Source organism: Meleagris gallopavo, chromosome 3, assembly GCF_000146605.3.
Source record: "Meleagris gallopavo isolate NT-WF06-2002-E0010 breed Aviagen turkey brand Nicholas breeding stock chromosome 3, Turkey_5.1, whole genome shotgun sequence".
NCBI lineage: Eukaryota > Metazoa > Chordata > Aves > Galliformes > Phasianidae > Meleagris > Meleagris gallopavo.
The window spans coordinates 17862953-17876938 of NC_015013.2; the positions used below are offsets into that span (position 1 = coordinate 17862953).

Consider the following 13986-nt stretch of genomic DNA (forward strand, 5'->3'; position numbering starts at 1 on the left):
AGAGAATCTTGAACTTTTATTACTTTTTCTTTTTAATATCTTAAATTTTTGTTTGCTTGTTTGTTTTGTTTAAAGTCTTGCAGTCTTCTGCTAGGTTAAAAATATAAGATTATAAGTGGCCCTCTAGTTATTCAAAGTTATATCAAGGAAGTTTCCTAAGACACAGAACAGAAGCATACATTAAAATCTACATTGTGTGTATTTTGTTAGATTCCAATGTCCTGAGGAATTTGATCCTAAAGCATCTTTTCTGGCTTTGCCTTGAATGCACAGTGAAGTGTGTGTACAAAATACTAATAAAATATGAATTTGCTGAACCATAAACTGGTCTCTTCTAGATAAGATTCTGGGTGGTTTGAATTTGTGATTCCCACATACAATACAGTTAAAAAAGATGGAGATAATGCAGAAAAGTGTCAAAAAGTAGTTTTGAATTTTCTTCTCTCATGTTTTGAGTACCAGTCACCTTTGAAGAGCCCCATGATAGAAACAGGGTTACTGTTCACAGAGTAGCTTAAATGAGATAACCCTTGCAGCAAGTTGTATAAAGTATGTGCATCACTGTCAGACAAGACAGCATAAAGCTTTGTCTTGTTCAGATAAAAGTTCTATCCAATGGGAAACACAGTTTTAGAACTGGATCATAGGAGACGATTGCATTTAAAGACATTTTTTCCAGCTTTGTCTCCTTTGAGATAGACTGACAGGCAAATTTGAAAGCGTGTCTTTTCCTTTGAGTTTTGGAAGGTTATCTTTTAGGTTGATTTTAGGTTATGTGAGACATTGATAATAACCTGCCAGAGCTGATGTGTTTACTTCGATTTTTCAGAGGTAGGAAACATACATATCTTATGAACAGAGAGGGTCTTAAAATAAAATGGTGGTCGATTTAAGTAAAAATTACATTATTACAAACAATCAGACTTAAACACACAGAAGTGGCATTATGAAAGCTTCATCTGCTAGAATGTTCTTGATCTTCTAACTAGATCATGATTTTTTCCATTTAATTAATAAATAAGAGAGTGTCTAAATGTTCTTCAGTTTGGTAGATTTTTGCCTTCACTTTAGTAAAGTAAATGCCCTGAGCCTGAAGTGAAGAAGGGAACAGAGAAAGAATAATGAGCTTAGTGTATTTCATAAGTGCAGAGAATCTGTAACTGAAAATTTACAATGATTTCTAAAGAAAAATAGCAAATGCCATGTTTGACATTGGGCCTTACAATGCAAGGCTGCAGAGATATTCAGTAGCTACCTCAAATGTAAAACTGGATGCAAGTGAAATTCCAAGTACATGCTTCTTCTAAATGGAACTGCACATGCGTAAGAAAATAGGAGCTAGAGAAATTTAAAGCCATGTTTATACCTTTTTATCGGCCTATTTGCTTTGCACTTGACAATATACCTTCAACAATCCTGATGTTCATCTGTGCTATACAGGCTTGTTCAGGATCTAAGTGGCATGAAGCACTTCTTGGACTCTCCAATGAGAATTCTTTATGCCAGTATGTGTCTCTCCAAACCCCTGATACCATATGTTGAGGCTACTCAGTTGGATATTAGAAAGCAGATAAGTAGTTTGGTTTTTTTTTTTCTTTTTCTTTTTTTCCATACTGCTTGTACTGCAGAAGTGCAAACAGTTTAAAACCTTCACTTTTCCTGTTTTTTTTTACTAACATACATGGAATGAATATTTTATCCAGAAATATTTATTAGAAGTTTCCTACACACATGTAGAAAGGGTTAATAAGCACTGGAATATGCTCCCCAGGGAGATGGTTGAGTCACCATCTCTGGATATGTTTAAAAACCATTTGGATGTGGACATGACTTAACTGAGAGTTGTTAGAGTTAGGGTAATATGGTTAGGTTGCAGTTGGACTTGATGATCTTTAAGGTCTTTTCCAACTCAAGCAATTCTATGATTTCATGATTCTATGTATACCTGCAGTCTTTAAAACTGTCTTGAACGTCAGTGCAATGACTGTAGTTGAGACTGTAGAGTGAAAGGGCAGCTCTTCTAAAAGCAGATTTACCATACTGACATTACTTACTGGACATACCTCTCGTAGACTTGGCCACAATATCATTTCTAAATAAGACTTTATAGGGACGTTTCAAGGAAAGACAAGATACACAAAAGGCTCTTTTTCAGTTCTGCAAATCCACAGACAAATGAGTGAATAAAAGAAAATCAAGCTACTAAAATAAGCACTTGAAAGGGTCATGGATCAAGTGTACACTTAGCCTTTCCTTTACATGTGGTTTAAATGGAAACTTTGGGATAATATTCTTTCATAAGGATCAGAGTACAAAGAATCTCTTGTTGATATCTGACCAAGTTTACAAATTCCCCCTTTAATTTTTTTACCAGTTTCTCTCACCTCCTCATTGACACTTTCCTCTGAACTCCCTTCAAAATGTCATCTTTGTATTCTACTAATCTATTCCAGTCTCCTAGTGGTTTCATAAAAAAAACCAAAAACTTATCTTTCAGAAGGCTTCAAATCTGTGCTTCAGTTTTCCATTTAGAAGCCTCTTCATAGCACTAAGACAGTTTTGGTGTTAACAATCTCTATAGACTATGCTTATGAACAATCTTCTTTTTAGCATTACGCTAGTATGCCATCTCTGCCATCTCTGCCATCTCTACCATCTCATTGAAATTTTATCTTCTCTCTTGTCTGTTTCTGTGACAAGTAAAGAGTACCCTGGCATACAGTAAGTTGAAATACTGGTGGAAGTTTCCAGGAGTATACCACATCTCCAAGACTTGATAGATCTTAATGACTTTGTCATATTCCTTCACAGCAACATTCTTCTCCTAATACAGTCCTTTGCCTAGTTTAAAGAACTCTTTTTTTTTAAGAGCATAAAAAATAGAGATATTTCCTTATCTATTCTCTTTAAGTGTAAGAAGATTCCCAATGAGTTTTCTTGATGATATAGTTTGGGTTTAAAAAGATCTCTACATGTCTGCCTAAAAAATCTATGTACTTATCCTATGATCTAAATTTCTTTTATTATGGAGTAACTGGACTGCTAAGCATTAGTGCTCCTTACTGAGACAACTCACTTTCCAGCTTCTTGAGGTTCTTATTAATTCTGACATGTCAGAAGTTCTATACTCTTTTTTGACTGGTATAAAATCTGGGGCTCACCTATTTTCTTACACTTCTACTTTCTATAGTGTGTCATCTTCACTTTTTATGACTTTATATCTACATAAGTAAAAGAAAAATTTAATAATGTATTTTGACGGACTCCTGCAAACCTACTCATGTAAGATTTCTGTCTTTCTTTAAAGATATTGGAAGAAATATGTCAAGCCAAGGCTTACCCAGATAAACTTAAATAAAACAGCAGACCCTCTGAGACTGTCCATCACTTACCATAACACAATTCCATGTCTAGCCAACAGTTTTTTTGCCAAACCATTTCCAAAGACAATAGGACATAAGAGAATAATTTTGAAATGACTTGTAAATGCTAAATTAAGAGAAAAAAGTATGCAGTCACCCCTTAATTGTAGTAGTAGCAATGATACATCTTTAGTTATTAACATATATATACATTTGGAAATTGTTCTCAAGTTTAAGAGATTTACTATTTTGCTTCCCCCCCCCCCAGTGTGTTATTGTAATTGACTTGTTCCCGCAGTAAAGTCTCTGGAAATGTTCTTACACTTTGCTTCACTGAGATAGGACTTTGAAACAGAAAAGCATTTCATAGAAATATTTCACTATCTCTACTTGATTGCTTTTCCTCATATAACCCTGTTGTTTCTTCCCTTTTATAGCTGAGGACATTTCAATAACTGTTCTCTTACTGAAGACATGTTCTCCTTAGCTCGCATGTTGTCAGCACAGTCCCAAAGTTACCACAGAATGTGGGAAAGAAAATGGAACCTATGAGATTCCTCATCAGTAGCTGTGCCAGGAGTTTTATGACAGATGCTGCTGTGAGGAGCCTGTGACCTTGGGCAGGCCAGGTAGCCGCTAGCATGCCCAGTGTCAGCCTGAGCTGGTGGGCGTCATGTCAGAGGTAGAAATCTGACCTTAGATTACCAGGCAGGAGGTGCAGGAGGTTCAGCCTGGCACTACACCAGGCCCTGAACTGTGGTTACACTGCCTGCATGTTCTTACCTCTATTCAACAGTACATGAGGAATGAAGCTCCTGAGCAAACATTCTTCTTTTTGACAGTAGGAACGATGAATACAGTTTTTTTTTTCTTGTAAGAAAATTACATGTAAGAGCTCAAATGACCAAAATGGAAGATCTCTGTGGACAGGAGCCATGCAGCATGCCATGGAGAAATCCACCTGAAGCTGTATGAACATAGGGTATTCAGCACTATCTCTCATTTTACATTTCCCATGGCAGAACAGTAGAAAAGTCAGAATTTTCCACCAAAAAGGACTTAAAAAAAGGGACAAAGAAAGTGTTCTGGTGTTAAACAATAGGTTGGAGAATTTAGTGACATGATAGAATTTAGTTGGATGATTCAGTGACAGAAAATATTATCAAGTTTCAGCATCAAAGTGAAAATCCACTTGACTTTCAGCAGATTTTTCCCTTTGAGTTGATACAAAACATTTAAAAACACAAGAGGAAGAAAATGTGTTCTGAGTAGGACAATTTCCTTAATTTTGCAAACCATGTATAGTAACTTCTAAGATAGCCAAAGGTATAGGAACAACTTAACCTTTACAGGAGTTGCACTCAATCTGCAAATGGAGACTAAAGCATTATGCTGAATGCAGAAGGATCTTACTTCAGTGTGAAATATCTTGCCTGATATTTGGCTCCAAGTTATTAATCAATATATTACACTACATTCCCACTATTTGTTGATGCATGAATAGTAAGCCTATAGACCTTAAACACAAAATCAGTGACTTAAATATAAGTCACAAGCGAAAGTGAAAATGATCCGTATGACTTTCCCAGTCAACTCTGACTTTAAGAATCATGTCTTGGGAGTGGTAAGTTACAATTGTACAACAACATCAACTGGAGTCTGAATTGGATTACATCTTCAAATCCTAGATCAAATGTTGTGATCAAATAAAAAGATAAAAGTCATCCAGTGCTTATGATTTCATAATGAACATGTGGATTAACATTTCCAGATTTCTTCAAGCATCATACATAGTTACACTAGTTACACATCAGTAAAGTTTATGAGTACCATCTATTTTTTTTTTTTTCTTACAGAAATCAACTGAGAGGCCAATGATTACTAAATACTCTCTAGAAGTTGTAAAAAATGAGCTTGTTTCTTAGAGGTGTATTTGGTACACCAATATGGAGAACTGTGAAACTATGCTAACCTTTTCAGCAAATTAACTTCATTGAAAATATTTTCAGTATAGTTTAAATTAATTATTATCTTACAGAAAAAAAACCTTAACCTGTCAACGATTTACAGGCTGGTTTGGCCCAGTTTTGTGACTAGCGGGGCAAAGGGATCCACAGATCCGCGCCTCTGGAAAAGAGAAACAGAGGATCCCAAAACAACTGAAAACAGCCGCAAAGATCTGAGGTGAAACAAATTAATTTACTAAATATAGTATCAGCAAAATATAATGAGAGAGAGAGAGTGTGTCTGAAAGGTGGATAGGCCTCACCACAACGCTGAGGTGAGAAGTGCAGTCCAGTTGAGCTGATGAAGAAAAAGCAGACGGAGAAGAGCAGATGGAGAAGAGAACATCAGGTGACCTTGCCAGGAGTTATATCTCCTCACTGACCCCTGGGGAATGTAGTCCTTCTTCTCCTCCAGACAGGCACCTGGAACTTGAGCATCAACAGTCAAACCCTCAGTGCATTACATGATGTTATGATGTGGAATACCAGTAACCAAAAATCATAAAATCATGACAAACCACATATGGGATAGGTATATATAATAGTCAAAAATGTCCTCAAAATAGAATATGAATTTAGTTCCATACAGGCAGCAGAAATTTTGGAATATTACTTTCCCATTGATCACTAGTGTTCTCTAAAACTCCAAGTTTGCATTTACCATTTACTATAAATATATTTATTACAAAACATAGATTTAAAAATTGTGTATCACTATATATGCATTAGAAAAATATATGTTTGTGATTTACATTAGCATAGCAATAAATAAATACATAGATTATTCTATAAGAGGATGTGTTTATCACAATTAAACCCAAGCAATTCAGGAAGAAAAAATCTGATAAATTTCTGGTGTTGACCTATATCATTACTAATATCAAGATTACCTCTTATCTCTAAGTACCTACACAGACAATTAAGCAGAACTTCCAGACTCACCGTAATCACACCATCTGGAAACATCTATGAACTTTTTTATAACATACATTTATTGCTGGTTTACACTCTGCTATGCTGCGCTGTAAGATCTGCCATGCCCTATTAAGTCCAGAATAGATCACTTTGAGGCTCTAATTTCCTGTTTGGTTGTTAGGCTAAACATTTGTAACTACTTGAGTTAAATGGCCGCTGTACTGATATGTGCCTATGTTTTCAAAAAGCCGATAGTCCTCTGCAAAAATTATTTGTGAAGTATAGTTCTAAAAGTAACATGTGCTCCTAAAAGTAACTGCAAATTACTTTCTCTTATTATTAAAATTCAAAGTAGTAAATAACACAGTAGTGGTAACAATACTTCAAACATACCTTATGATTTTTTAGCACTCTAAAAATTTTTTTACACTCTTTCAGTTGAATTTGTCATCTGAAGCATGCTATGATAATCACATTTCCAGAGGGCAGAACAGATGAGTAAAGGGAACTCAGTAGGCAGCAGTACCAACAGAGAAGGTAGGCACATAAAAGATGACAACCCTCTTAGAAAGTTGTTTTACAGATTTCTTTGCAGCAGGTCACTGTTGAAGCACAAAAAGAGCTGAGAAGAAGAATGCCCTTGAATCACACTTTTGCAACTCTGCCTAAAAAAAAGTCAGGATCCTTTTGCAAAAATAAAGAAGCTAACTCCAAACAGATAGAGCTAATTTTGACAGAAACACTGGTCACTAAAGTGTAAGATCTTTAACAGATGTGATCTGGTTATATTTACAGTAGTTCAAGATGTTGCTGAATCTCTGTAAGAAATTATCATCATATGGAAGAACTCAACATATGCTAACCCTGAAGCGTCTCTCATTCTCAGCCTAGAGTCTTGGTCCAACTCATCTAATCAAAGATTAAAGCTAATTTGCTGAACTAAACTGGAGCAGCTGAAGCACTCCCACGTACTTCATTCTGCTGACTCTACAGTAGAATAGTAACATCTGGAAAAGGGGCAATAACAAATGCCTGGGAGCAGCCTTAAACAGCAGCAGTTGCATGCTCAGTGAAGGTGAATCAAAACCTTGAATAAATGTTGTGTATTTTTCTTATTTTTATGCTTGAACAGCCAAATAAGAGGATTTTTTTTTCATGTCAGTATTTGCAAAACAGAGAAAATATTCGAAGTTATCAGGTATTAAAAGATACACTTTGAATATGCTAGTAAAATTTATTACAAAGTATTAAAATAAATAAAGGCCTAATAGACTGTCAACTAATCTGTCTAAAGCAGTAAATTACAAGCTATATGTATCTACTTAGGATCTTAAATTAAAAAGTCATATTCTTCTTCACCTTTACAGAGGAAGAAAACTTATCCCTGGTTTATCAGGAAAGCTCTTATCCAGCTCTAATCTCACTTAGCAGTAAACAAAGATTTAATCTTATTTTGGCTGCATTCTTCAATAGGATAAGGACCATTTAAGGTTTCATACTTTTTTTTTTTAGATTCTGATCTCATCTTTACAATTCTGTTAGGAATGTAAATTTTTTAAAAGATTTTTTTCTGTAGACTGGCAGTAGGATAAGATCCAGCCTCAATTACAAGTCTGATTTTTTACCACAGATTGAACATATTCCCAATCAGGAAAACCATATTAATAAGAATTCCTCTATAATATGTCTCTCACAGGGAAATTTGGATGGAGCAACCAAAAAAGAAGAAACACATCACTTTATAGCATATAATCTCTATGTATTTTTTAAGCAGAATAAATGTAAAACGTAGATAGCTATATATATGTGTGTGAATATAAAATTACATATGTGTATGTATATAATTGCACAGATGCATTTCTTAAAACAAAAGGCTAGAGAAAAAACAAAACTGACTCAGGTAGGTCTAGTCCATTTTAGACTACCTTTATGTTTCTGAATTCTGGCTGGCACCTCAGGGCAATTTCACACCAGGCAATTCAATTCCTTTTCCCAAAGGAGGTGCTTTTTCAACTATTGCTGCTTTTTTTTTCTTTTTTTTCTTTTTTTCAAATACTGTCTAAGTTTAAACCATAAATGGTGCCACTGTTCATATAGCCTCAGTACAATCTCTATGATTTTCCCCATATATAAGGTCAGATAGCAGTTCTTATTCAGTTTGCTATCATCCTCTGTCTTCCCAACCAAGCTTTGTTACAGGCAGGTAAAAGTGCCAAGTTACTCAAGAAAATTCATCCCTGCTACTTTTCTTCTTTTTGTTTCTTCTGCATCCTGGGTGAATATTAATTGTGTTATCCAAGTCACACACAAGCAGTACTTTTGGATAGACTTCACCCCATGACAATGTCATTATCCTAGAAAAATCCCCTAATAAGTCTTGTAGTTATTGCTGCCTGGAATTAATGAGAAAAGTATCAGAATCCAATTAGAAATGTCATTAGATGTCATTGAGAGAAAGAGGAGGGAAGCAGGAAACACAGAACTAAAAGTATCCAGAAGAAAAAGGAACAAAGATTGGCTTGAAAAGTATTCATGTTTGTCTTTGAAACACTTTGCAAAATGTTAGAAGGGATGGATGTGTCAAATAATAAAAGATGAGATGCCCTGTCTCTCAAAGGAAATTGTCTACAGTGTAATTCCTTGACCCTTATTCACTAGAATTCTGCATGAGCACTAGAGATCATGTTACTAAATCCTTACAGAGAAACAGAATTTAAGTCACTTTGAAAATAAAGGTGGAGTTGTATTTTATGTATGTAATATGTATGGAAAATACGTAGCCTTCTTTCACAAAGTTTTCTTATATTGGGAAAGATATGAATGAAATTGCAGTTAGCCTCTCTATGTTAATGCAGATATCATAAATAACACGACTAATTGCCTGAATGAATACCTGAATGAATACTATATGTATATATTATATATAAACATAATTATATTATCTATTATTATAAAATAATGTATTATTATTATTAATAGTATATATATATAATATTATATATATTTTATGTGAATGAATACTATAATAAAAACATGCTTATGAGGTTTTCACATGAAATAATTCATTTTGGATTAATAGTGAAAATTATGCAGGCCTGCTTATTGTTAAATCAACCTACATACATAATTATACTAAAAACAAGTCGGAGTACAAATGTATTTTGTATCTGTATTTTAAATGTAAAATGTTTTCTTGCGAATAATCTATCCAAAAAAACATTAAATAACACAAATCAAAAAAATACGCACTAAAAGGAAATTAAAAATGTCTTTTAAATGAATATGGATCTATTTTCTTAATCTATCTTTTTCTGAGAGATAGGAGATTTTAAATTGGGACTGGATAGAGTTCATCAGTGAAAGAATAGACTTTTCACTGAGCTTAAAATGCCTTCAAAGCAGATAACTTTACTAATTTTCTGCTTATTGAGCCCTAATTTATGTTATTTTAAATCTGAAATAACTGTTGATGTTAAATGCTGTTACATATGTTTCATACAAATGTAAAGTATAGCAGAGTCAATCTGTAATTCTACTCTAGTTCAGCTTCATCATCAGTATGTTATGGGTGGGACTTAGTGATAATTTGTTGCAGAAAAGCAAATGATTTGGATAACAATGCATTCATTTTCACAGTACTATTTCCATCTGCTTAGCTCCTCTGGAGGGTTAGTTCTGTTTGACACATCATTATATTTTTAGTTATAATCTTTTATTAACAGCAAGCAAATATGTTGACAGTGCAAAACGTTCTTTCATGAGTGGCAAAAGATAGGGAAACACTAGTTGCAAAATAGAAAAAAAATGTGAGCTGAGGTAATATAAATTATAGGTTACACGGAACATAAATACTGTCAGAAGCATTAGATCAAAGTCTTGTTTCTAATTAATTCATCCCATTCAAATGTTTCCCTAAGTAATGTTGTTCTGTTGTTACATGTTGCTCGAAGTATTTTTGTTTCAACTCTCTTGTGTCTTTATTGCAGTAAACCATATTCTTCTGGGGCTCAATTTTGCGGTCTTCACTCAATCTAAATTCCCAGTTCAGTCTAGGGGTAGGATTTGCTTGAACAAGGACGAAAGAATTTAGTCTTAGTTTGTACTTATATCTGTATTCTTAGAGCCCAACGTATTTTATTTAACAGAGTCTGGAATTTAAGATGGAACAAAAGAGTCTTAAATTCTATCCCATTTTCTGGTTCTGAATTTTATATGATGTTACCTTAGCTTCCTTTTTCCATTAATATTACCACCAGTAAGACAGGTATAATAATGAACAGTAAGTTCCTCTGACAGATAATTTGATTAAAGGCTTTGCATACCTACTGTAGGTCAGATGCTGAGAGAGAAATCTCTCACAGTATAAAACTCAGATCAGCCACTTAACATATTTCTTTTTATAAGATTAAGAAGGAATGCCAGAGCAAAATGTGCTTGGGTAATTTTGAGTCAATCAGGAAGTGCTTATAAGACTGGCAGTAAGTTATAGCTGAAGGACAAGTTAGTCCCAAGGAACATATGACATTGAGAGTATAGAAATGTAGGATACAGCTATTTTCAATTTTCCCTTTCCAGCTGTACCGGGCAGACAAGAATTGCATTCTGCAGGCAAATAAATGTTATTAGTTGGTTTTTCCAAGCTCTTGCATATATTTCAAAATCTACTCTCTGACACATTTTACACAAGACAAACATCTACACTGGATATCAGAAAAGTGTCATGTCTCAACTTCTCCTGATCAAATAGCATATAACACAACTTATGTTGTTCAGTTCCAAATATTAAATGGGGAATAAACAAACCATTTGTAAGAATATATGTAATTATTTTTTGCCAAAAGAACTGTGCCACATACTTTGAACTCCCAATAAAATATCTCCTATATCAACTGCCTTTGATAATAAAAGCTTTAAAACCTAAACTGATATAGAGTAATACTGACAGTGTATGCTATTTTATATAACAGTTGGAGTTCAAATATAAATTTTAGGCTGCGACAAGACAAAATTGAAGATTCCTTGACTGAGCATACAAAGTTTTCTTAAGTGCTGGAAAACGTGAATTCTTGCCCCACATTACACTATCCTGCAGGTTCACAACATCTGTCTTTAGATAACTGTTGCATCTGCCCACAGCAAAATGTTTCGTGTACATGAATGTAATGCATATTTATTGAAAGTAGTGCGCTGGAGATACACTTAAGCTTTAAATCATGTGTACCAAAATCTGAAATCTGGCTCATCAACGACTTCAAAAGCCAATGCTGATTTTTTTTCTTTTGTCTACATTTATACACTTGTATACTATTTTCTCTGTGACTCAAACAGATTAAAAAATATTTTTATGACATACTCGTTTTTTTAATATATATCTTACTGTGATAGTCTGCTTTTCCTAAATACTTTTCCTTTACATGCATTCCAGTTATAACACCTCCACTCTACCAACCTCCAAAATGTTGTTTGCTTTGATTTCTGAAATGTATCATTCTTGTTATTGTCTTTTTTTTCCTACATTCATCTCTTCACTTTTGGGAAATTAAACTCATAAGTTACAATTGAATAAAATCATTAAAAAGTATCTTATTCTTGTAAGCATGTCAGAAAAAATACATTTTTACTTACCCATTTTGTAAAAAGGCTATTCTCATCTTTCTAAAAAAGATTTTGTTTCTATAAACTTGAACATAAAATGATTTGATAAGAGAAGAGTAAAAAGCTTTGATCAAAGAAAAGAAATTTGATGCAAACTGACAGAATTTCAATCTGTAATTGATGTAATGGGTTAATACCCCTGAAAATGCTAATTAAATCATTAAAGCTAACATTGCCTGCATTATAGTGGTCAGAATTCAAATATAACATTTTAATTTTTGGAACTGAAAATTGACTTATCCTACAAAAAACAAAAAACTTTTTTGTTTTTCTTGCAAGAATATAACTAACATTTTATAATCCATCTGGATTATCCATGTTTGAATATTACACATCACATAAACTAAAGCGACTGTTTTAATTAAAAAAAAACAACAAAACATTCTTGTCAAGCATTACGGTATGCTAATGAATAATAAAGCATCTTCTCGAATTTTCTCATGGACACACTTCTCCAATCTGAGCACTCTTTATGTATCCCTAACAATGATTTATTTTTCAGGATTCCAGTCATGATATTGCTGTCCATATCCGACACCTGAAAATGTTGTTTGGAGATCATAAAGTCCTATGCTAACTCCCACTTCCAGCTTAATTATTACAAACAATCTCTAGCTCACATAAAAGCCAATTAAAAGGCAGCAAGAGTAGCCATATTTGATATAAATAATATCAATGGCTCATATTCTCTCAGTGTGAATTGGTTTAAACACTTATGCTATGAATAACTACAGAACAAAATTTGTATTTCTTCTGAGGTAGAGTAGTTTTTTATAGGAGGACTTCTTCAGGCTGTAAAAATTTGCATTTATATATAGACTGTAGTATTCTTTCAAAATCAAAAGTAGTGTACTTTCTACTCTAATAACTAAATATCTCTTTGAAACTTGGTGAATTTGAAATAGACAAATTCTCTATTCAAGCATTAAACACTGGATAAGATGAAGGTGTTTTCCTGGAAAAAAAAAAAGCACATAAAAAAAAAATTCTTCTTGAGATATTGTTACATCTAGATTAATGTAGGAAAAAACCCAACATCTAATTTGTCATTTTCTCATCTAAGATGGTAATACAAAAGTTCTCTAGTCTATGTAAATCTTTGTTTTAAGAAGTAGGTACAAAGCCCAGTTAAGAATTTCATACTTTTCTAAACTAGATTGCTTAATGAAGCACATGCAATCCTCTGCACAAAAATGTCACTAAAAATTGATTTAAAAAATAACTTGACATGGCTTCAACAATTCCAGACTAAGGAGATCTAATCTTATGCTTGAGTAAATTATCTCTCTAATCTTATTTCTAAGATCTATTCCTTTATAGTTTTCTTTATGCAAGAAAAGCGAAGAGTGCATAGAATGAAGTGGCTTAGAATTAGAAGCCTTCTAAGCCACTTCATCACCTAAATCTTTGTCAAAAGAGAAAAATATATTTGATTTTTAGAATCTTCTCTAACAACATGGGTTTTTGAAAGGTGAATAGTGTTCAAAATGTTTTAAATATGAGTGTGTTTGCACATATGGCACGTATGCATCCTCGCCTTATGCCCCTAATAGAGTTGTCTTAGGCTGGTCACATTAGACGTAGATAAAGTATTTTAAAGTGAATGTGTTAGGGACACTTTCATATCATAGCACACAGTAAGACAAGACTGTCATCCCATGCAAGACAATTAAACACAGTAGACTTGTGATTTTCTGTAGTACTGGAAAATTCTATAGAAGCTTAGAAGTTATCATGACATTTCTTATGACTTCTGCCTAATGTGCAAAAACATCTGGGATTTCTGAAAATGTACCTGATTCCAGAGGATGTTTAAAATTAATCAAATATGCATTATTCCTAATTTTCTATTATTTTTTTCTCTATTTTCAGATTCTGGTTTCGATATCATAAATCACATTTAATTTATCAATTACAATTGGTGGTAATCAACAGTATTTTAAAATTACTTTAAGAATTACTGGCCAAAGCCAGATGTGCAATATATGCATCAGAAGAAATAATGTTGTATGGTAAATGACTGACACATAAAAAGAGAAAAAAAAAAA

At 33.5% G+C, this 13986-nt stretch overlaps 1 protein-coding gene across 1 annotated transcript in view; it reads left to right on the top strand.

Moving 5' to 3' along the window:
- Window positions 1-4938: 4938 nt before the first annotated feature.
- Window positions 4939-13986, top strand: part of LOC104910150 (cadherin-9-like) — a 112070-nt gene continuing 103022 nt past the window's right edge. The window contains exon 1 of the mRNA XM_010708470.1: window positions 4939-4986. Coding sequence (XP_010706772.1) covers window positions 4939-4986 — 48 coding nt within the window. The remainder of the gene's footprint in view (window positions 4987-13986) is intronic.